We start from the raw sequence: 25,690 nt of genomic DNA, 5'->3' as shown, positions 1-25,690 counted from the left end.
GAAAGAGCTCATGGTATAGCAGTCATATATATGATATGAGATTAGCCAGTCACATTTTAATTGTATTTAAGGCCCATTCCATAAGATGGAATCCACATCTGACACCATTAGCATCCCCAAGAACGTGAGAATAGGGAAGTCATGAACTTAGGTGAAAATTTACTACTACTTATTTGCTAAAATATTAGAGCAATAAAAAGAGACAATGATATATAGCTATGCCCTAAGGCAGAGTATTGCTCAACTTTATCCAGAGAAACTTCCTTTTGACTGTCGATGGTGATTAACAGGGATACCAACAACTAAATAATATGTAGAGAGAGAATTTTAAGCATTAAGCCCTAATTGGGATGTCTTTAGCAGTCAGAGCTCTCCCGAATACTCTAGGATCTATGCTTAAAAAGGAGGAAAAGTTGTAAGAGTCAGGGGTGGTGAGTGACTCAAGGAACATCATCTTGAGACACAGCAGGACTGATAGACAAATGAACTCAGAGAGACTGTGATGGTACTCACAAGGGGTGCACACATTCAAACCAGACAAATAAAGAACACAGAGAAAATGGACTAAGAAAATGTTCCACCCTAAGAAGCACTTTTCTACTGATACCTGCTGGGGGGAGGGAAAAATCAGTTTTCTCCAATGGAGGGTCAGTAGGTATAATAATTATAGTCTCGACAGGCCCCATGACTATGAGTACCTGGCCACCAAAAAACAGATTCCCTATCTTTTGTTTTATTGGATTTTTTTTTTTACTTTTGTTTTATTTCGGTACTCTTTGTCATATAGCATTTTTTTCCATTTATGTATTTTAATATTTGATTGTTTTTGTTTTCTGGGGGAGAAGGAGAGAGATATGGAGGAGAGAGAGAGAGAGAGAGAGAGAGAGAGAGAGAGAGAGAGAGAGAGAGAGAGAGAATGAAGTTGGGTGGACAGGGAAATGGATAGGATCTGGGAGGAGTTGTAGGAGAGTAAAAAACTAGTCACGAAGTACCATATATTTTTTAATTGAAAATTATTTAAAAAAAAATATCAGTGATGTCTTGAGCCAGAAGAGCAAGGAAATGCAAACTGCAACAACATATGCTGACACTAGAGATCTCAGAACCTTAATCTTACATGAGCCCTTTAAATTTCAACATCCACTTTCTGTAGCCTTAAATGCCAGCCATAGAGGATAGTAATCAAATCTTGTCATTGTTAAATGTATGAACGCCAGGTTAAAAGACTTGGTTTACTCTGTTGAATGTTGAAATATGTCTTTTTAATATTGTATAATTTTTCAAAAGATCTTTATGTAAAGCTTCCACTATTCCAAATATTGTTCCAAGAGTGAAAGTGGACTCCATCTCCTATTTATGATGTTCTGGTTCTTATGTGCTGTGTGACCATGAAATAGCAACCCAGCTCTCTCTGCCTGGGTTTCTTTATCCCTAGAGAAGGACAGTAAAATAACAAATAGTCAGGAGGATTAAGTTGAGGTCTCCTGGGTTGAAAACCCACACCTTGTGTACTGTGAGTGCCACACAGACATTTGTTAGTTTTCAGTGGCTGACAATTTTTGTTGACGTTAATCATAAAACCCACTCCTTGTGATTTCTATAATGCCATAGTTCGAAACAAGCATATCAAATGTGGCTCTATTATTATTTGGAAATTACCAATACATTTACATCCATATGTATATATGGTCTGTAAAACCATACTCTTAAGAAATAACTCACAGAGTGGTGAATGAAGGTAAAAATTGGGCGCTAAAGGACTTCTCCCCGCTTTAACCTTTTCTATTTTAGTTCTCACTAAACTTTTGTTTCTTTCCTTCCTTGTCATTCCAGCGGTTTTCCTAGCCAAAATTATAATGTCTTTTTGCATAATGACAAGGAAGGAGGGAATAGAGGATGAAAGACTGAGAGATAAATAGCTGTTTGGCATTCCCTGCTTGATCACAGGTTCTAATGAACTCTCCTCTTCTTCCGATGGATACTTTGAAGTAGAAACAGAGGCTCGCCAAGAAGACAAAGGCTTCACAAATTTTCCTGAACAAAACTTATAGAGAGAACGCCTATCATCTATGGCAGATGTAAGGAGAGCCTTGCAGAAACTGGATGTCTTTCTACAAGGACCTTTCAAAACAGACTCAGATTACACTGGTATATCGAAAACTTGTAACTTGTTGCAATGGAACTTTCCTTCCCTAAAATGGCAGATTTGGAATAGAAGGTAGGCAAAATAAGCTCATATTTTAAGCTGCATCAGTTCATTTAAACGATACCTGTTCTTTATTTTCATTTTTCTAAAATTGTTTTAGCAGGGACTTAGTCAGAGACAAATCCTGCTGATTTTGCTAACAACTCTGCCACGAAGCCTTAAGATGAAAGCAATGAGCTGGGTGGGCCGTGGGACTCACAGACATCCTGCAGAGCACTCCAAAAGCTCCTGTCCCCAGCTCAGGTCATTCCCTCATTCAGACAGTCTTCGTGACACTTTATTGTCATTTCTTTTTATGGCCTTTCCTTTCTTCTTACACAATGAGACCCCTTTCCTCTTTGCTTTTCAATATTCCTCTAATCCTTTAAAGCACTTTTCGTGCTTTTATACCAAAAACCTACCTGCTAACTGGGTATACACTGGCATGCAATTTTTCTTTCAACACTCACAACTTGTGTTGTTTGTGTTGGGACATATTGACAAACTGACCTCACTTTTTCATATATACTACTACCTTACCTGACTGATACAGAGTTATTTGAATGGCTGCAGTGTTATTTTTAAGTCTGTCAATTTACACATTAGTTAGCATCATCAATATAGAATCTATAGATTGAGAAATACAGTTGATTTACTTTACAAATCTAATATCTTGTCTCATGGATATGTATCTCTACTGTCATCTCAGCTGTCAAGAAATTCACTATGAAATCTCTTCTTGACTATACTAACTGTAAATGTTTTCAGACCAACTTATTCTATTTTGCATTTTGTTATTGCTTTTATATCTTTGTTTCCTATTCTAATAGGGAGCAGCAGGCTGGTACATTTTATATATGCATTTTTATCATATATTGCCAATTTTATTATGCATTCCCCAATTATTTCAACAATGAGTATAATAAATAAATGTGAATTAAATGCCCCAGGCCTCACAATTATATTACTATGACACTCATCATTAAAATAAAGTGTCTATGAACCATTATCGCCATAGTTCAGCCGATATTACTAGAAGTTCTATTGTCTGGAAATTCTCTTTAAGTTGGGTTTTAATATGGAATGGGCAAGTGTGCTTGCCTGACAACTCTCTCCACTAGGAGAACTGTATTGTCTCATTGTTGAAAGAAGTTACTGTAGTCATTCTTCCTCATTGTAGCCTCTCAAATAAGATAGGTCGCTTTTCCTGCAATGTAGACATTGATGTCTCTATTAATTCTGTCAAGAACACATGACACACAGATCCTTTCTCTGCATGACCATTCCTCTCTGGGTGTTCCTCAAGGCCATCTCAATAGGTTTTCTCTAGGATCATACCCAGTGTTTCAAGACTAGCCCTACAGTGGAGTACAGACGTTGAGATTTTCATAGTGTAATGCACTTTAGGCGTTAATGCCTGGCTTACCTATATTAAATGTTCACTGATATTGTGAAAGGTATCATGTTTCTCCCACAGGAATCAAACTGAAAAAAACGATACATTTCGGAGGGATTCTAGTGTTCTCTGTAGTCAGACTTCAAAGGTTTGCCTCAGAAAGCTTGACACAATTTGACTTGGTCATGACACACTTCCCAAGACAGTGATTTTCATTCTTTGTTGTTTGTGGTACTACTCTATGTCTGAGGACAGTGAACTCTGCCTCCACCTAAGGCCTTTATGACCCACTTTGAAGATTCAGCAATGCAGACAATGGAGTAAGACCTGCTATTGCTATGCCCAATAGTTTTCTCATCTCCCACTACCTTTGGATGTGAATGCCTCGTAGTGCCTCATTTTCCAGCTGCTTTATGGCCAGGGCCTTTATGAAATGTGCTATGAAACACATTCGAAAGTATCTTCCCTTTTTTGATGTACTCTTAAACATCATATTGAACATAAAGTAGACATAAGTTAAAAGCATACACACACACACACACATATGTATACATATATACATATTTATATATGTGTGTGTTTATTACTTTGTTTTTTAGATAATTCATGTCTCTGTGTGTGTGTGTGTGTATGTGTAGAATTACATTTACTTAACAACATGTGGGTGGTTATTCCTTATTCTGTTGATACCAAGAGAATTCCCAAGGCCATTCACACCTCTCTTAAGGAATAAATCACAACAAAAGAAACAAAAGCATAACATAGCAGTAAATTAAGGAGCTCTGTGTTTTATTCTATAATTGAAATGCCATCTATTTGTGACAGTATGTTTATTTGCTCGTGGAAACACTGAGAAAGATTAAGGTATAAAGATTTTTTAAGTAAATAGTGAAGACACATGGATTATACGTAGAAATATTGGTGATGTTTCTTTCATAGTGGCTACTTAATATGTCGCTCTGCTTACCTGTGCTTGCCAGGAAGAGAATCTGACAAGCACACCGTTATGTGCTATTTTATTACCACAACCAGTTCTGCTCTCACTGTAGGTTTCTTTAAAAAATACCTGATCTTATAACAAATAAAAAGATAAAATAATTCTTACATGCAAGTCCTTCAGGTTCTTAAAGGCCCCCTCTTTGATCTCTGTTATTTTGTTGTTTTGCAGGTCTAGCAATGTTGTGTCAGGTGGAAATTCCCAGGGTACTTTGTCCAGACCTAGCAAAAGAGAAAGAAGAATGCATAATCTATGAGAAGAAATTCTCAACTATAGCATCGTAAAGGATTTTTTTTTACTTTTGAAACAATATTTAACTTTGTAGGCTACCGTTCCATTTGCAGTCCTTCTGCCTAAGTCTAAGTCCTGGGATTATAACCATCTCCAGCACATAAAAAGTGTGTGTTTACAAGGAATGTAAGGTTTCAATTCATCTGTAATGTGTTTTCCCCCAAGATTTACATCAATTGTAGTTGAAACCATTTCTTTTATTTTTCCCAAAAGGAATTTTTTTCCTTAGTTATAACTAAAAATATTTCCTGTACAATTGTCTGTCCTCACAGAGGAAATTTGTGATCCTTTTAGGATGAGACTCTAATCTTTTGCTACACGTTGAACCTTCATAAGTGTTTTGCAAATATTTATTAGAATTGTAAACCTGTGCTGCCCATATAGATACCTTAGAAATAAGAGGTTTACAACCAAGTTTGCACCAACTTTTATAAATCTAACACTGATGCGGATTTACATTAAAACTTAAGTTCTTTGAACTTGTAACCAGGTTCTTATTTGTACATTGAAAATTTAAGTTTTTGGGAGAGTAATTCTTTTCATTTGAATTAGAGTGCCATGACGATATCAGTTATTAGTTATTTCATAACCAAGAGATCTATGGTTCAATAGGATGAATTTGGTGGTGTAAGTTCTGTGAAATTAATGTTACGGAGCTTTAATTTTGGAATGTAGATTTTCAGTATGGCAACACAGACGCATAACAACAGAGTGGTCCTTGATCGTCAAAAATATGTTTCACTACTCATTTAACCAGTTCCATATTTTCAGTTTTATTTTGGGGAATGTAGGAGGCAAAATAAAAACTAGCTATTTGAGTTCAGAGATGTGGTTCAGTGTTTAGGAGTGTGTGCTGTTTCTGCAGGAGATCTGCGTTTGATTTCTACCACCTACAACAGGAGCCCATAACTGCCTGTGAATCCAGTTGCCAGGACTCCAAGTACCTTTTTGGCTTCATGGACACTTATATCTACACAATGCAGATTTATATAGACAGGTATGCACACATACACCCTCAGCTTACACACACACTCCTCTCTCTCTCTCTCTCTCTCTCTCTCTCTCTCTCTCTCTCTCTCTCTTAAAAAAACAACTTGGACATTCTATTCTCACATGGTCTGTCAATCTCCATATTTTCAGACGGATACCATGATAAAAATTTAAATTTTTAAATTTTGGACAGAAACAATTTTTTCCATCATTATAAATCTTGAAACACTAAAGAGTTCTGACTCATTGGAAAACTCTTTTGTTTCCTTGACCAGAGGCTGCACATGCAGTTGAAGCAAACAGACTTTACCCACTTGGGAGTATAACTCATGAAAAACATTATTCACAATTTTCATTAAAGCTGAAATCAGAACAAAGTATAATAACAAGTCTGTTGGGAAGATAGCTTTTCAGTTCTGAGCCTTTAATGAGCATGTACTCAGAATCCACATGGAGAAATCTCTCCATTTCTTCCATGGCAATTACACAAATCTAAAAATCACTTATTTCTAAGAGGTCTGTTTTGTTGTTGGTATCATCCACAGAGAGCTATTCCAATTGTAGTGGTCGGAAATATTGTTCATAGGCATGGTCAGTCTTGGTAACACTCAGTATCAAATGCAGGCGATGCTCAACTGACATCACAGTTCTATAAACACTGAACTCATTACAACATGGTTCCCATAGAAATGGAAGGCTGAAGTGTTTTCAGCACTGGGAAGTAGACCATAGAACAGCTAGCTACCTTGTGGGTGGGTGAGGGTACTCCGCAATCATCATCACAGCCATTTTCAAAAATGTCAATTTGCTAATTGCATGCAATTAGAGAATGTAGCCTTTTGCCAAATCCGTGATAATTAGTGTGATCCAACCACGAAAAGACATGATTTCCTTTCTTTTGGAATGTAGTCCTGTGTCTCATTAGTACTTGTTTTCCGGTTTCTGTCAGAGATTTAATTTCCTTTTATGCCTACTTTTATGTAACTGTGAGATGAAACTCTAGAGGCTGTCTTAACATTTGAACAATGCCAAGAAGATATGAAATCTCACATGTGTGAGGAAGGCTTCACTGTCTCCGGAAGGCTGACCCTTCTGTTCGTGTTGAACTTTGTGACAGAAACTGCTTAAGCTCGGTTACATGCTTTATATCTGGAGATGCAGCATAAAAGAAAAATACCCTCTCAGACTTGTGATGCTTGAAAATTAGCTCTTAGAGGTCAACTTTAATGATACATGTGCTTATGTATCTCCTCTGAATTACTGATGAATTCATATTCATTTGGGGAACCTCATATACTGAAATTCATCATGACTACTTTGAATTACATAGCTACAGAGATTATTTTCAGCTAAAGATATGCTATTCTCTTCACAATAGAACTATGATAACTTCAAAAACCTTGCTATAAAAGCTATTTTCGATTACTGAATTCTTTTTTTAATTTTTGTTGGATATTTTTTATTTACATTTCAAATGTTATTCCCTCTCTTGGTTTCCCCCTCCAGAAACCCACTATCTCCTCCTGCTTCTATGAGGGTCCCCCACCCACCCACCCACCCATTCTCACCTCCCTGCACTGGCATTCCCCTACACTAAGGCATTGACCCTTCACAAAAGCTCTTGATTGAAGAAGAAATATAAGGCAGTGTGGTAACACTGGTGACTTTTACCTGGTGACTTTTAGAAAGTTTAACAATGTAAACAAAACTCTCCTTAGGAATGATGACCATGGCTAAAACAAAACCTTCTAGGCTTCCAACATGATATTTCATGTGTCAAGGTCATCTGTATGCCCCCCCACAAAAGTTTGTTCTCGTACCAGATCCCTCCCCAAATTCTATGAATTTTATATCATTTTATGTCTAGATAAAGTGTGCCACTGCAAAAGCATATTCAAAGATCTAGGTAAAGTATAATGGGTAAATTACCCATAACATGAGTTCTTAGAACATCACAGATGTCGGCTAGTCTATTGTTTCCTGTGTACTCTATGATGAGGTTGCTTAGCAGACTACATTAAAATAAGAAAAGCTGATAAGTTAATCTGAATACTTTTGATCTAAAATCTCTGTCTCTGTCTCTCTGTCTCTCTCTGTCTCTGTCTCTGTCTCTCTCTCTCTCTCTCTCTCTCTCTCACACACACACACACACACACACACACACTAGTTTTATTTATTTATTTATCTATTTGCTTTTAAATATAACTCCTTTTGAAAATGACTTGATAGCTGCTGGAAGATTGTGTTATTTTTTAAGCTTTCTCTTAACTGTGTTTAGTGACAGATTTGTTTTCAGTCAGTGCTACACATTGAGTCCTTGTCTAAAACAAAAAAGTTTTCTAGAAATAAAGGGGGAGGGGAGGGAGGTAACTTGTAATCTAAGTCAATCCTCTTCTGTTTCCTGACTCCACAAGACCAAAGAAGTAAAACTTCTATAATAGACCCTAGCTAACTAGACCAATAATCAAAATGGTATGAGTCCTCACTTCAGAAATATTGTGTATGCTGTTCATACATGTGAGCACCACCTCATCTTGAGCACGCATGATCATGCCTTGAGATTCATTTTGGCTCATACTATGGACGAAACTACGTACAGCCATTGCTCTGACTCTATTACCCTTTAAAGCTCGCTCAAGGTTATTCCTCTGCAAATACTTATACCTGACATGGAACAATGATGCCTTAAGCCCACACTTCTTAGAGACCACTGGCTTATGTCATGCATTCTCATCTTTGTAGAGTCTTTGCATGTTTACCTGCAAATGCAGGATAGAGAAGTGGTTTATGTTGTTGTTTTGTTTTGCTTTCCATTATGAAGGTTTTCTAGATGCTTCATGCACAGGTTTCTTTCTGGCACATCAGTTTTATGTGTAAGACTTTCAACCCCAAATTTATCCCTATCTACAAGAAATGCAGGCATGGGGGAGGGAGCAGAGACTGAGTGAATGACCAGCCAATAACTAGCCCAACTTGAGACCCATCCCATGGGCAAGCGCCAATCTCCATTATGCTTGCAGACAAGAACAAGTTGTCCTCTGAGAGGCTCCACCCAGCAGTTGACTCAGAAAGATGTAGACACCCATAGCTTAACAGTGGATAGAGTTTGGGCACTCTTATGGAAGAATAAGAGGAAGGATTGCAAGCCCCAAGGGGATAGGATCTCCACAGGAAGACCAACAGAGTCAACTAACCTGGACCACTGCAGCTCTCAGATTCTGAACCACCAACCAAAGAATATGCATGAACTGGACCTATGCCTCCACACACTTATGTAGCAGCTATGCAGTTTGGTCTTCATCTGAGTCCTAAACAACTGAATCAGGGGCTATCCCAAAAGCTGTTGCCTAAGTGTACCATATGTTCTTCTAGCGAGGATGCCTTGTCTGACCTGAGTGGGAGAGGAAGTATCTAGACTTGAAGTGCCAGGATCAGGAGATACCAAGGGGGATTCCCATCTGCTCAGGGGAGAAGAAGAGTGGGGATGAGGGAAGTATTGTGGAAGTGGGTAACAGGGAGGGGACAGTGAGTGGAATATAAAGCGAACAAAGAAAACTAAATTAATTTTTAAAAAATCAAGCTACCTTGTCATCCTACACTGAATAGTTTGTGAGCATGCTCCTGAAACTCTTTTGTTACATCATGCTATCAAATCTGCCATGTTGTGACAAAACTGTCTTCGTTTTAGTCCTAAGTTCTCAGTTATCAAATGAATCTCCCCAGCAAATGTGCTGTGTCCTTTGACTTCACCTGTGAATTGTTCTCTCTTCTCTGACTATGATATATTTTTAAGGCATCTTTAGTCACATGTGTGACTGCAAGAGTTTGTTCTGTTTTACATGACCCTGGGGTCTGGGTTAATAACTTCTTTTCAAGGTATGCATTTATCTTGAAGGAAGATAAATTATAGGTTGCTAGATGGAGAAATTGATGCACATTCATGGAGATATATTGACCAAAACCTACACACAGATTAATTTTGAATTTGTTTACTAGATCTACACTTTCACTTGATATGAGTCAAGATAACATAATAAAGTTGGAACCTCAACTTTTTCAAGAAATGACTTGGAAGTAACACAAAGGGAAATTTGTGGAAGTACAATTTAAAGGTGACTGAAGAGATTTTTGAAACTGGAGAGTGGCCCTAGTTCGCAGCTCACTGTAAGAGTGTGAACATTCAAGATACTAAATTTAGTCATGGGTGATACTAACCTCTCCCTGGAACTGTGCATTGTGTGTATGAAATGGAACATAATAAACATTAATTAGGTATGGAATAAGCACTTCAATATTTACAGAATCCTTGATAACATATACATTAAGCTACTGTTATTTTTAGAGTTTACTCATTATGAGCATTTTATTTAATTTTTATTATTTATTTCATCATATATTATGCATTATATGAAATTTCTAGAACTTATCTAAAAGCTTTTTGACATAGGGCACATATAGTAATTAATAAAGTTCAATAAACTAGTTGAAGTTCTTCATTTAATTTAAAAATTTCATCTTATTAAAGACATTAAGGATGATTTTATTTGTATGTATGTGATTTTTTGCCTGCATGTATGTTTTTTGTACCACATGTGTACCTAGTGATGATGGAGGTCTATCCAATGAATATTGAATATCTCTTGGACCTAGAGTTACAGATGGTGGTTAACTACCATGTGCTTGTTGGGATATTTACATAATTTCTCTCTTATGATTTTAATTTTAAGAATACATTTTTGTTTTTTTCATTATGGCCACAAAGTATAAGTGTCCCTGAAAGCATATATAAATGGTACCTTTCAGAAGATACCCTTTATGAGAACTCAGTAAATAATATTACAAATTAATTTTCTATCACTGGTAGAGCTGGTATCAATTCCTATTATGATTTGTATCAATCATAATAAAATTAAACTCCTTTTTCTTTTGCTTTTGATTAGAGTCTACAACTCTCTGTTTTTCTCTTCTCTACATTACAGTTATTAATGAAGCTTATCCTAGAATCTGAAACCTACTTTTCAGGTATGTGAAACACAGATTTTTTTATTTAAACATCTTATCCCTGAGTTGGTTCTTCTTGTGAGTAATGTATAATGTTGTGTGCATTTTTGTTCCATAAAGTTCAGGACTTTCCAAGAGTTTATCTACAAAAGTCCATGTGTGGATAGAAAGCCTTCATTCAGTTAGCAGATGCTTGGCAACAAATGACTATATCCAAATCTGCTCTAATCCACTTACTCTTATTTAATTAGGACAGAGACTCCAGTTTTTTTTAAATCAATAAAATATTAGATATGTTAAGACGATGTTTAGCTTCAGAGTGACTTGGATTAAAATTAATCCAGCTATGAATTAGAGATGATTAAATGCCAAGTTCAACACTTGAGACTCTATTCTCATTTGAAAACACCGAGATGAAAATGCCTTAGAGTTAAGAATCATTTTGATGGCTAAACACTGTAAGTTCAAACTAAACCTAATCTTCAGTGTTTATAAAAGGAGGTGATAGGTTACGGCAGCATTATGTCTTTACCTTTTATTTCCATAATATCTCCTTATTTGCCTAGGATGACTTTTAAACTCTGTCTCTGTCTTTTTCACCTTTCTCTACCTCTCTGTGTGTCTGTTTCTCTCATCTCCATTTCTCTGTCTTTCTCTGTCTCTTCTTCAGTCTTTCTCAGTCTCTCTCTATGTGTCTCTCTGATTCTGTCTCTCTGATTCCCTCTCTCTCTCTCTCTCTCTCTCTCTCTCTCTCTCTCTCTCTCTCTCTCTCTCTCTCTCTCTCCCTGTAGCCCAAACAGGCCTTGAACTTGCAACTTCCCCTATCATCAGTTTCCTGAGTAGCTGAAAACATCGTATTTTCCCTCCACACCTGGGTTTGAATGGCTTTATGAGCCATGCACATATGAAACAATCATTTCCAAGAAAGATAGAATACATATCATTAATTGCCTTGGGGTTTAGATGCTTGTCTTTGAAGTAGTATCCTGAATATAAAAGAATGTTTATGTGTGTTTTTAGTTCTTGTCTAGCAATGTAAAATGCATGTCCATTCATTAAATGGGAAAAGAAGCTTTTAAAATATCAAGTTCCATATAGGAGAGGGCAAAGTAAGTTTGAGTTCAAGGCTATTTATCCATATAGACAAAACTCTTTCGACTTTTAGATTATTTTAAAGGCATTGAGATACCTTTCAAATACCAGTCATTATGTGCTTAATTCAAAAAACTAAACAATGATTGTGGGTATCTGACTTTTCAGAATTCATATATTTTAGCAGTGAGATAAACATTATTACCAAATCATGCTCCTTGGTGACCCCTGGACCCAACACCAATAATGGAGCCAAGCTCTATAAGCAATAGAGATTATCTTCTTCCAAGATACCAAGCACAGAGCAGAACATCTGATTAAGATCAAGATTAGACATCTTTCAACATTTGGAAAGGAATGAGCTATATTATCCCCATATTTTCTATTAGCTGTTCTTGGCTGTGAATAGTTCTCCTGCACCCATGGGGGTGAAGGGACCTCTCTGACATGTACCCAGGGGTAGAACATCTGATGGTCATGTGCTACTTTTAATACTCTGAGGACCCTCCATACCATTTTCTATAAGGGCTATCCTTATTTTAGTTCTGTCCCACATAGTTCAAAGATTCCCTCTTTTGACATCCTTCTAAGAATTGACTACTTTAGCATTCCTGATAAAGTCATTTTTACTGCTGTCCAGTGATAAGCATTTCCCCAAATGATAATGGATCTTTAGTGTACTTTATTTCATGCATTAATGGGTCAGTTCTGAGAAATGTGTATTCAGGTCTACTGTTCATTTTGAAAATGTAACTGTTAACATTGATGAATGCTTGCCAAAGAAGGGAGCTTTTACACATTTTCATTTATTTTATGATCTAAAACAAGAAGTCTGGCAAGGGATCAGAAAGTTTGCTCTCAATTAGGATCTCTCATGCATTTGTAACCAAATTTTAATAGGACCAAAGGTTAGGGAAGTCTAGTCTGGACTGGATCCCCAAGAGTTACTCTTATGAATAGCATTCTGTGTTGCTATGGCATCTAAGTTGGAGCTGTCTGGAGTACTTGAGGTTACCTTTCTAGGCACGGCCTCCATCTCTGTCTTTCTCCCTTACTATCTATATGTGTGTGTGTGTGTGTGTGTGTGTGTGTGTGTGTGTGTGTGTTTTGTTTTTGTTTTTTGCTAGTGGATTTTTTTTGCAGTTTCTTATATGTCCTGAAAAAAGAAAATGCTCATAATTGTATTGTTAAAAATATGCTCTCCCATTGTATAGTCTGTCTCCCACCTCTATTGTTCCATTTTCTAGATGTAAGCTTTGTAATTTGAGACAATACTATGCTCTAATATGTGTTAAGTAATGAATGGCTAGAGAAATTGTGGTATACATGTACAAGCAACTACTGTTCATTAAAACTGTTCAATCCTGTCTTTTGCAACATGAGAGAGCTATGTTAAGCAGATCGAGCAAGAAATACAAAGATAGGTAATGTATGATCTCACTCCTCTGTGGAACATACACAAGCTGATCTTACAGAAGTTGAGCATGGAATGATGCCGATAGGTAGGTGGAAAGGGTTAGTGAGGAAAATCTGATAACCCAAGGTTACAAAGCAGAGTTAGAGAATGATATTTTGTGGTAGATTACACAATCAGGCAACTCTTATAAGTACAATGCAACAAATGCTGGAGGAAAAGATTTTGAAAGATTATTTTCATGGGTAAGTGCTAAATGTTTGAGATGATGGGTATGTTTAGCAGATTTCAGCATAACTCAGTGTATCTGCGTGTCAAAATGCTACATGGTACAAAGTATATAAAATCACGTATCTGTTAAGAGCATATGTAAAAGGAATGATCTGCCCTGTCTTCTTGATAACAGCTGGACTTCCTCATAGGATAAAAACTACGTTTGCTGCTTGATTTTTTTCAAAAAAGAGTTCTTTATCTGATAAAGAGAGAAGAGAGAATATGGGTCTCACACTGAATTCTGGTTTAAATCACAAACTGAATTCTAATGAAACAGGCATAAGTATTTGGCTGGCCATCATCTATGGCAAACTCATGTTTACTCTCTCAGTCCTCCATGCTCTAGAAAAGCAGTTAATGATGCTACACTGAAAACTACTAGCGTGAACCATCCCATGCATCTTCCAGAAGCTTCTGCATTTCCTCACACACAGAGCTTTAGCCTCTCAGTGCTCATTTATTCTCTTTGAAAAGACTGTTTAAGGATCAATGTTGTTCAACACTGGCACAAATGACACTTACAGCAGTGGCTCTCAACCTGTGGGTTCCAACCCCGTTGACAAACTTCTATCTCCAAAAGTATTTACATTTCAATTCATAAGAGTAGCAAAATCGCAGTTAGAATTGGCAACAAGAAATACTTTTATCACTAGGGGAGGGACGGGGACACCTCAACACAAGGCACAAAAAGTGTCACAGCATTTGGAAAGTTGAGAACCACTGCCTTAGAGGAAAACACACAGTCAAGCAGTTAAGTAGAAAATCTCTACTTATTAAATACTATATGGTCAATATTGACAAAAGTTTGAACATTGTCTCTCTTTTGGCTCATTAAAATCTCTGACAATGACAGTTCTAAGGGAACTGTAGTGTATATTCCCAGGCATAGTGTGCCACTGGCCTGCTAAGGGCAGACTATACTTACCAGATCAATGAGCGATCAGAGAAACTACCTGTGGTCTCCTGAAAGCATCCATGTTCACCCTCTCTCAGGTTTTAAAGTGTCAGCATTGAAGACTGAGATGAGTGTTCTTGGCTGTCAATGTTGAACAGTTTAGTTCTGTTTGTCTGTGCTCCTTTGTATAGTGTATTTTTCTGATTAATTAAAATTACCGACCATTTCTCTGCGAAATATGACTAGCAAATTGCCCTGAATAACTACAGGCTTCTCCAAGAAGCACCTTCTTATGCTGTGCTAGTTCTTCTATGCAAGACACACAGCAAAATACTAGTCCTGTGACCATATTTTCCTTTAGTATAAGAAAATATACAAGTAAAGAGGAAGAGGTAAAGCAGCAGTCATGAGAACCAAGTGCATTAACCTTTGGTTCAACTGCTGGATCTCCAGGCTTTCTGAAGATTTATCTTCTAGTCATGTGGCTCTTGGAATTCCAGGCCAATTTTTACTTTCAAAAGGATAAGCCAGCTGTCTTTAGTGGATCAGGCTGAAGTTTCAGAATCTGAGATTATATCAGATATTTACATTGTGCTCTGGTTATAAATATTACTTTTGAAAAGTTCTAAAGACCATAATCAGCCGTCTAAGCTACGTGGGAACTCAGACCAGAGAATGAAGGGAATGCTTCTGCATCTTGAAGATAATTTTCTGTTGCACAATCTAACTCATTTTGCTTCTGATAACTATGTCTTTTGCAAGTTAGTAATGTTTAATATCAGTTGCCTGGACCCTGTAAAGAGCAAAGGGACTTTCTAGGTTTTCATAGTGTCTAACATCTTAGGAAAACAGATCAATAATTTCTTTAAAAGAGAAAATGAAAATTAGAAAGAAAAAAAACATCCTTCTGGAAATAAAATATAGATGATGCACTGTTAGACATTTTACTCTGCAAAAAAAGGGAGTCTATTCAAGTCATTAAGATTTTTAGTGATTTACTGCATATCTTTTCAGAGCTGATTGAAAAGGGTTAGAAGTGGGGCAGTGCAGTGTGGAAAGTCTAAAGTGTCCTAGCCTCAAAGCTAATTCATTTTCTCCTTGACTGTTTCCCCTACTCCTCCTTAGGGCGTGCTTATTTCTCTTCTGGAATTGCAGAGATGAGACCTGAAAGGGCCAAGCACTCAGGAGAATTCAGTTCCATGAAGAAGAGGCATAAGCTTGGCCAGACTCACTTACCCAGATCAGAACACTGCACCACTCGGAGATGGCATTGGCATCGGTAGGGGCACATGGATATCAGGGGATTGTCAGGGTCGTAAGGGATTATGCCAGAGGCCTCATCTTCTAGCATGAAGTCAAATAATCCTCTCTGCTCAAATGGTCCAGCCCAAGAGACTTGCGCCAGAAGGAATAAGACGAGAGTTACCTTCATGATTGTCTCATGCGTTTTCACCACCTGGGAAACGGGGAAGTAAAGCAAAGGGTTTCTGAGAAAGGATGTCACTTGGGTTATGTGTGACTCGTAACATAATAACTCATAGCAGAGTGAGTACAGAGAAAAAGTATAGAAAATAGCATTTGTTATGAAGAAGTCAGGCATTCATAAAATGACTTTGAAAGGCAGTAAAGTTGGTCACAGACATGAGCAAGCCATTTCCATGCCAATAGCAATTCGAACAGTATTAAAGAGCATGTTTCATCTTGGAGTCTGGATGAAGATGATATGTCAGATCCTGGCCGAATGTCCTTGAATAAAAAATCATGATTGTTTTTACCATGCTGGCTCAGTGCTGCCATATGACAGTCAAATAAAAACTGTGCCTATGCACTAAGAAAACTCCACTCTCTACCAGAAACCCCTCCTCAAACCCTGTTCGTCTCACAGATCCTCCTGTGTTTTCTTTGATCTCACCCATCACCTCATAAACTGTTGTAAAAATCTCCAACTCGTTTCTGCTCTGAACATTTCTCTTATGCCAGATCATCTTCCAATGTTGCTGCTCAAGTCCCTGTCCAAAATTTAAGGTTCGCCTTGTTCAGGTCCACTGACACCATTAGTGGACATCTTATGACCTTGTCGATGATAACTATGTTTCCTGAGTTGGATGCGAAGCCAGTCATTATTTGGTACCTATCAGTACTTAAAGCTACAATTCTCTGCATTCTCTCTCTCTCTCTCCCAAGACTTCACTTCAACTCCAACACTTAGACATCTTTGACATTTTGATTACCTACCTTCTGAAGAAGTTTACAGATTATGTGAGAGTCTGGGTTTCTCCCCTGTATCTCCTGACTCCTCCAAGCAGGAGCCTGCTCGTTGTCTCTTCTGTGATCTGAGAACGATACTCTGACCTCTTTTAATGAACTTATCACATGTTATAATGTGTTTTTTTGTGCTTACTCTGCCCCAGTGTTAGTGGATGTTCTCCCTCAGGGCGTGCCTTATTAGTCCCTGTTCTGCACCCATGCCTTGCACAACATTTTGAACACAAGTGACTCAGCCACCATCAGCTTATTAATAACACAGTGCACTCTGTTTGTTCCAAGAAACCAAACACATCTGATGTTTTAAAGCACAAATTGTATAGTCACGGAAAGTTTCTAGTTATGATATGAATTAAATAACTCAACATGAACAGTCTAGAGAGAGATCCAGCAACCTGATTTTGAACTGACATGGCTTAAGATCTCTCTGCAGCTCTTATAAGTAGTCCTCAAGCATTGCAGGCTTTACTTACAGACCATGGTCTCAAGAAGACCTGCATCTCTGCAAATCCAATGACACGTTCTCTTGCATTTACTAGCTACTATTTTTCATTACTAGCTAGTAAATGAAGAAAAGAAAATGACATCTCTTGAACATATAACTGAATGTATATCCTTGAAGTTTTTTGCAGCTCCACTAGGAAATAAGCAAATGCTTTGCAATTATTTAAAAAAAATTCTCCTTTCATTTTTAATTCATATTTAATACTGGAGTGTGAATAAAACAGAACAACCCATACAGAATTGTGATTTTTCAATTAAAAAGATCATAAAGGTTATGATTCACATGACTTCCCCAAATTTAAGGACAAGTGCCCTCTAGCAACCCACTCCCACTCGATTACCCTTTAGGGAGGTTATTGTTTAGGGATGTTTATTTGGATTGCAGTAAAGGAGAAGCCTTCTCTCTGCCTTCTCTCTGTTTCACATTAAGATCCAACGTTAATGGTTTACCATAAGTTTGCTGGCCTTGCTTATTTAATGCCTTGTAACTTTAGAAGTAGTAGAAGAAGAAGAAGAAACAAAGTAATCTCATATTTAATGAAGAATAAGGAGCATTTCTGCAGATGTCTCTTTGTGATCCACTCTCCAGTGCTGACATGCCTGGTGGCTTTACTAGCAGCCCTAAAAAGGAATTGTTTCGGAGCATAAGCTCCGAAACACGGTCATTATTTGTGTTTGTTTATCTTATTAAAATAGTACAAATTCCCTGCTCAAGCTACCTTTAGAGTAAAGCCTGACAGACTGCATACCACTTCAGCACTTCAGTAACACATTCTCTCTCTCTCATTCTCTCTCTCTCTCTCTCATTCTCTCTCTCTCTCTCTCTCTCATTCTCTCTCTCTCTCTCTCATTCTCGTGTGTGTGTGTGGGGGGGTGTATGTGAATGTGTGTGTGCATGCATGGTGTGTTTGCATGTGTTGCAAGCATGTTTGTGAATTCTGCTATCCTAAAATGGCATGCATATAAATTTTGTTCAAATTCTCTTATGAAATTCCTTTTAAATAATTTTTATAATACTCAAAGAGCCAGCATGTTTAGAGCAATTAACTTAAGAGAAATCTTAAGTGCCAATAGTCCTCAAGATAACTTCAGTGCTGATCTTTTTTCCTTTTGTGATAAATAACAACTGGAATAGCACAAAGAAATTTACAAAGAAAGGAGGTTGTAAGTGAAGCAACACTTTTTATATCGCATGGAAACTGTTACTCTCAAATATTTGTAAAGCCACTCTTTCATTAAAAATAGTTGTTTTGGTTCAAAAATGTCTCACCAAAAGTAATTCATCTGACCCCCTAAACCTTCCTTTATTTGATTAGCTGTTTCATCCAGGTTGACTTCAATATAAACATGCTAATACCATTGTTAGGTATTTCAGAGTTAAAACTTAACATGTACGTATCAAGAAAATCTGCAAATACAGAACAAAAAAATTTAAATCCCTCATTATAAGGCGAATTAAAAACTTCAGTAACAACAGCAATAATTAAAATATAAGCAGTAAAAATGCATTTGTCCATAAACAAGAGCTACAAAAAAAAAAGTCCAATGTTTCTTTTGGGGAGGTCTGCTAAAATAAACAGCGACAGGAAGAGAAAAGCCACAGCACAGAGATCACTGGGGCACACCTAACCAGTGGTCTTCTGCTTACTCTGCTTTAAGTTAAAATGAGAATCAACCCCCACCCTCACTTCATAGTGAATGCACCGCATAAGAAAGGTTAATTTGCATTGAAATTATTGACAGGAACATTTATTTATAGCCAAAGAGGTATGCAGCTGTATTATCTCGGATCTTTAACATAATATATATTTCCAGTGTTCCTTTTCACCTTTCTGGTAATAATTCCTGTTCATTTTTGCTGTTGCAGAAGTAGACATTATATTTCTATAGCCAGAAACTTGACCTGCTGAGGTTTTAAAGGTTTGTGAAGTATGCAAGAATCCAGCACCAGAAGAAATCCTTAAATACCTAACTTAGGCACAAGCAATATGCTAGTTACAAATGCTTTTCTGCTAACAGTTTCTAAAGAGCAAAGCATTTCATCGGTACAAATGCAAAAATATCATTATAGTCAGTCATGGTGTTAGGTTACAAGTTTTTAATAAGCATATTTGCAAGAACAGAAGAGAGAGCACGAAAACAAAAACAATGCATCCAAGCAGTATATTTTTTTTCTTTTTTACCGACTACTTAACTTGTTTTTCAAGCAACTCGTTTCTAATGTTGTATCAAGATTATACAAAGTTTAGCACGACTTTCCTTCTCGTTCCTTTTTCTCACCAGATATTTCCTTCTGCCCTCCACTTGACAGAAGCTTTATTAGCCTGTAGCAGAGTTCAGGACAATTATTGAAAGCCATACCTTTTAATCCGGGTATTTGCCACCGGAGCCCTCAAAGCTGCGATGTAATTAACACTAAGTAATGCAGCCCAAGCAAGAGAGTTTGCAGGTGTGGAAAGGAGGAGGGGGTGGTGCTGCTCTGTGACTGTCACTAGGTTGAAAACCTCCTGCTTCTACTCCATAGCACAGTTAAACACTAAGGTTTCACTGAGTGAGCACATCCAGCTGACACCCACATTAGATCATATGGTAATGATACGTCTCTTGTACCGTAGCCAGAAACTTTATCGGCCCCGTTCTTTCTCCCCCTCCACGTTTGCTTTATTCCTTTCGCATCCGCCCAGCATTCCAAACTGCTTTTGTAGTCCAGAGGAGCAACTTGATTTGAAATTTGTCTTTTCTTTTTTTTAAAGATTAGAACTGAAGAGTTTGTCTCCCCACCCCACCCCCAACCCCATTCCAGTCTCCACCCTTTCCCGCCTTGTTTGTAAGTAGTATTTATTATCATGCTGAAATGATATTTTTTTTCTTGCTTTAGAGATGTGAGGGTCTGGGAAATGGAGTGACATTAATCCTATAGCCGTTTTGCAAAGAAGACTGGGTAGACTTCCTCAGAATTAGACCCGTGGGCTCCGAAGATCAAGGGCTGCGTAGTTCCCTGTGCATTTTGAATGCATTTCTGTGGTGTTTTGGGACAAAGCCAGAATTTAATCTGGAAAATATGTTGTTTATTACTTTCATTACCCACGGCTTCAAAAACTTCCTTGCTGTCTACCCCTTGTTTTTGTGGAATAAAACACATAGAAACTAGAAGCAGATTACAATATAATTTGTAGGTTAAAAAATTATTTTTATAGATGGGTCCTCTATGTAATCAGGACTTTCTGTGGCTCTTTTTAAACTTCAGTAAATAGAAGGAAAAAAAAAAAAAGAAGGAGAAGAGAGAGCAAAAAGAGTAAGAGGTGTTTATTCAGGCGGTGTAGAAAGTTTCTGGAGATTTTATAATTCCATCTCTGGAGGCTGCGGGCTGTTCTGTTTGCCTTCCCAGGTCCTGACTTGCATTTTTATGCCCAGGCCTCTAGGCTCTCATCAGGTGGGGACTTGAAATTGCCATCTGTGAAAAAGGGGAAGATTCCCCCATCCTTCCCCTACCCATCTAACTGCATGCCTCGACAGGAAATATTCTCCAGCTTTTTGAGGCTTTTTGAGAAATTAAATTCTTGAGAGGAAATCTGAAGAGGGGGGGGATGGAGCTAAGCTTATTTTTACTTCTTTCCCAAGTCTTAACTCCCTGTCTTTTAACTGCTCAATCCACACACACCGTTCTTGCACTGAGTTACAACAGACTGGGTTATTCTGCTGGTTTAGAAAGTGGAGAGTCCAAGTGTTGGTTGACATTGGGGTAAAGACCTTTCTCCTGGCATTAATTTACTTTCTCCTCTGAGTGTTGCTTGTATTTATGTTTCCTCTGACCCGTGATGACTCCTTGCTCATATTACAATAATTTTGTCTTATTCCCAAAGAATCTATGGAGCCCCTCTAACATAGTTACAATGGATTGCACTATGGTCAGTGTCTTTCTTAACCCCTGATTTGTTTCTTTGCAACACTGAACTTCACTCCAGTGAATCAAATTATGGCCGCAGTTATTGGCTAATGTAGAATAAGACAGGAAAGGGATAAGAAAGAAAAGTTGCAGAAGCTGAAGGGGCTTGCAACCCCATAAGAAAAACAATACCAACCAACTAGAGCTCCCAGGGATTAAACCACCATCCCAAGAGTACACATGGACAGACCCATGGCTCCAGCTGCATATGTAGCAGAGGATGGCCTTGTTGGGCATCAATGGGAGGAGAAGCCCTTGATCCAGGCCAAAGCTGAACCCCTGAGTGTAGGGGAATGTCAGGACAGGGAGATGGGAATGTGTGTGGGTTGGGTGGGGGAAGACCCTCATAAAAGAAGGGGAAGGGGGGATGGGAAAGGGAGTTTGTGGACAGGAAACCAGGAAAGGGAATAACATTTGAAATATAAATAAAAAATATTCAATAAAAAATCTCAAAAAGAAAAAAGAAAAGAAAAGTAGCATAAAGTTGGCAAGAGGAAAAGAAAGATGTATGTAAATTAGCTTAAATTTTTACTAGTGGGGCTACAAGATTTAAGGTTTGTATCTGGGTTCTTCCCTTTGATGAGAGGTTTAGGAATTAAAGCAACTCCCCTAACCTCCCTGAGCTTCAATTTCTGCACCTGTGGACTGCATAGAAAACAGAACTCAGTGGTTAGCCTTAGATGGAGCATGAGAGAAGACAATGTGTGGAAAGAATTTATTTCAACTTACTTTTAGTATGAGCTCTCTGTTATTTCTGTTATTTTCTGGTGTGTTACGCATTTTACTATTGAGCCAGCCAAGGAGAAGAGTTGCTGTTTCCATTCTGAAAACGTAAAAATCGAGCACCAGTGATGTGTCCGTGCAAATGCAGCTAGGAAGGAGAAAAGCAGAGAGCAACTCCCAGGGATTCTCATTCTGATCCGAGACAGGTTACCTAGCTGTACTGCATCATGAGGAGGAGAAACATAAGCACAGCGAGAGTTACTATCGAATCGCTGAGATAATATGCCTCCTGGTTTTCAAAACTGTGCTGAAGTTCAATATTGGGACCTGAGAGACAGCTTAGAAGACAAAGGTACTTATGGCTCCTGGCCTGTCAATTTCCACTGGACTTCAGGAAGCCAGGTAAAGGAGGAAATAAAGAGGCAATGCCCCAACCGCACATCACACACTCACACATACCACACATATCACACATGCACACACACACACACACACACACACACACACACTCACTCACTTTAATCATCATCACCCAATTTTTAACAATTTGTAAGAAGTTAAAATAGTTCATATACTTTGTTGATGGGTATATGTAGAAACAAACGCTTCTGTTTTGTCATGCTTTTTTTTTTTTTAATTTAGCGACAACTTTTAAATTTCTACACATTTATCAAACTTCATCTTATTTAGGAACAGCTGTTATATTAGTATTATATCAAAGACACCCTTCTTTCATTTCCTTTATTTTTTTAGGTACAAGGACATAGATCGCCACGCAGTCATATACAGTTAAGTAAAAGCAAGAAGAGGACACCATCAATGGGTCTCATGTGTCTGCACTGGAGCATAAAGAGCGACTCAGAGGCTGAAGACAGTGCTTTTTGTGGATAGCTTAAGCCTCCCTATCTGCAACGTCTGAGGGGTGGATTTTCTGAAACCCTGAGAACATAGATACGTGAAATATTCCAGTGGATACCACAGATGTTGCAAAACGCCACTCACACTGTAATTCCCACTGACGGCCCACCAGCAAGTACTACTGAAACAAAGCGACAAAGGCAGAATTCTTTCTCAGCAAAGGTTCCTGAATAGAGTGGGATGCAGGGAAGCCTGAGACAGGTTACAGGCAAACTAGATGTGTGCAGGAAATTGTGGCTTTGGTTCTCTTCTTCCTTTACATCTCCAAGCCGCAACCACCACCTTCCTTACACTTAACACCTTGCACGAGTTTAGCTTTGCTTCTTTGTTCCACAGGCATCTGACAACTAAGATGTGGGTAGCCATTGTGCTACCTCCTCAGTGAAGGCAAACCGTAAGACACTAAGAGCCCTGTCTGACCCTTTCCCCAACAGCACATATACACTCGGTCTTTCTTCTCTTCCTGTGGCCCTACGGGCATCACTTTATAAGCTTTTCAAGTTGAGAATGAAAACTGTGTACCTTTGTAGCCCAACAACTTTCAAGACTAACAACTCTCAAAGCACTGACATCATGTTCCAATTGGAAGAATTTCTTCTTTAGGATTGCAGTTAGGTAAGCTTGGTTCGACTGGAATATTCTATCTCGTTTATTAATTACACAGCTTTCATTAAACCTTAAATTTGGTCTTCGAAGATGCTAAGATACATTTAAGGACATTATTAACCTCCACATGCCACTGGTTAAAAATCTTTACTTTGAGCCATGACATGGAAACAGAAAATCCCAGGACTGATATGAACAGGGCCTAAGAAAAGATATAAAGACACAGCCTTCCACTGCACCGTATGCCATCACTTAACGGCATGACTTGTCGGTGTTTAAGAACGTCTCTTTTGTCAGTTTTTGTCAAAATATTTAGTTTCCTTTCTACACTGCTAATCCATCAGTCTGCACTTGGACAACAAATCGACATTTATTGAATAGCTGGAGAAGTCTAGGCAAGACATATAGGGAAGGAAATGCCAAGTAACCTATCCGTCAGTCAATGAATAAACATTGACTAAGGAACAGACATAGGAAAAAAATAAACATCAATTTCAGGCCCATGAGGGGCACAAGAAATACAAATAACCACTCAAAAGCCATAGCATCAAAGGCTTTTTACTACATAGAGAAGTAAGAGAAAACTACTCATTTACATAACAGCATCTTAGTGATATCAAACCAGAGAACCTATATATAAAGTTCAGTTCCTGGGAAAAATGAAATATGATGTAGTTAACAATAACTATCTTGGCAAGCCAGAGGAAGGAGAAGGTGGGGATCGTTTTACAACTGAGTAGTTAGATAACTGTTTATGGAGAATGGTGTAAGATTTGAGCTGAATCCTGAGGGATTAGAAAGAGTACATTTGGCATGAAAGGAGGGAGATGGCTTTATTGAGGCAGACAGAACAGCACCAATAAAACCTTAAATGCAGAAAAGCAAACGATGATACGTAATAGAATGGAAATTTAATAGATGCTTTCTTTAAAAAATGCTGGAGCTGTTTTTTATGATCCCTTGAATGTTCAGGAGTTGCCATGAGTCTTCAATGCTGACCATGTTACAGAGATGAGTGAGTGCAGAGCCACACTCCAGAAGGACCTTGAAAAATCTCCTATCAGGCACTTGTCCAAGTAGTCATTCATTTCTTCAGCAAATATTCACTTAGTGATTAACATGCTCCAACTACTGGGGAGAAGCTAGAAGGTTTTTTTTCAAAGGCACACGAAGGACATAATAACACAAGAAAAATATTGTCACAGCAGGTCACATTCACCCAGTTTGTCCAGTGTAGGAAACCAATGCTGAGTTTGAACAACAATCGCGGGCCCTTGCTTTAGTCTTGGCAACAATACCTTAGCAGTATTAGAAGCAGGCCAGACATGAGACTGCTTCTTGGGAAGCTGATAAGATATAGTAAAATTCAATGTTTGCAAAACCTATCATGTCAGGCCATGTGGCATTTAAAAAAAAACAATACTTACAGCCAACCATTGAACTGAATTTGGGAAACCCTATTGTTGAATTAGGGGAAGGGTGGAAGAAGCAGAAAAGGAAGGTGACCCATAGGAAGACGAGCAGTCCCAACTAAACTGTACTCCTGAGAGCTCCCAGACACTCAAAATTTTAATGTCACACAGTCTGGAGACAAAATGCTTAGGCTCAGAAGACTGTCCCTGCTTTTCATTTCTTCACCTATTTTTAAACTTCCCTCACATTGTAGAGACTTGTTTTTCTTGACACTAACTGATTGCAAATGTTAGTCACATTTAAGAAAATTACTTCTACAAGAGGAAGGCAAACCCATAGGATGACCAGCAGCCTCATCTAACCTGGACCCCTGAGATGTTTCAGACAATGAGCCACCAACCAGGCAGCATACACGAGCTGGTCTGAGGTCCTGACACACCGTGGCAGAGGACTATCTGGTCTGGGCTCAATGGGAGAAGATGGACCCAATCCTCATGAGACTGGAGGCCCTAGGGAGGAGGGAGGTCTGGTGGCATGGAGAGGGGGAGCACCTTATCTTGGAGGCAAGGAAGAGGAAGACTTGGATGAGAAACTGTGTGGGGGGGGACAGAGAGGGGAGGAAACAGCTGGATTGTAAATAAACAAAATAATACAATAATACTGATCCCAATGGAAGCGTGTGTTGATGTGATTTGAAGGTAAAGAGATAATGTGTAAGATGTGTAAGGAGTCCCTATGCTTCAGGTGCTTTATCTCTCCTACTGCTTGTGCCATGATGTTG

General features: G+C 38.2%; 1 protein-coding gene across 1 annotated transcript in view; it reads right to left on the bottom strand.

The window, feature by feature from the left end:
* Dcn (decorin) overlaps nucleotides 1–19,904 on the bottom strand; it is a 39,062-nt gene extending 19,158 nt beyond the window's left edge. Inside the window, exons 1-3 of the mRNA XM_032911714.1 lie at nucleotides 19,665–19,904; nucleotides 15,771–15,990; nucleotides 4,687–4,799 (exon numbers count right to left, since the gene is read on the bottom strand). Coding sequence (XP_032767605.1) covers nucleotides 4,687–4,799; nucleotides 15,771–15,966 — 309 coding nt within the window. The 5' untranslated portion in view covers nucleotides 15,967–15,990; nucleotides 19,665–19,904. The remainder of the gene's footprint in view (nucleotides 1–4,686; nucleotides 4,800–15,770; nucleotides 15,991–19,664) is intronic.
* Between the last annotated feature and the right edge of the window lie 5,786 nt (nucleotides 19,905–25,690).

Source organism: Rattus rattus, chromosome 1 (assembly GCF_011064425.1).
Source record: "Rattus rattus isolate New Zealand chromosome 1, Rrattus_CSIRO_v1, whole genome shotgun sequence".
Classification (NCBI taxonomy): domain Eukaryota; kingdom Metazoa; phylum Chordata; class Mammalia; order Rodentia; family Muridae; genus Rattus; species Rattus rattus.
This window is presented reverse-complemented; position numbering and strand designations above follow the sequence as displayed.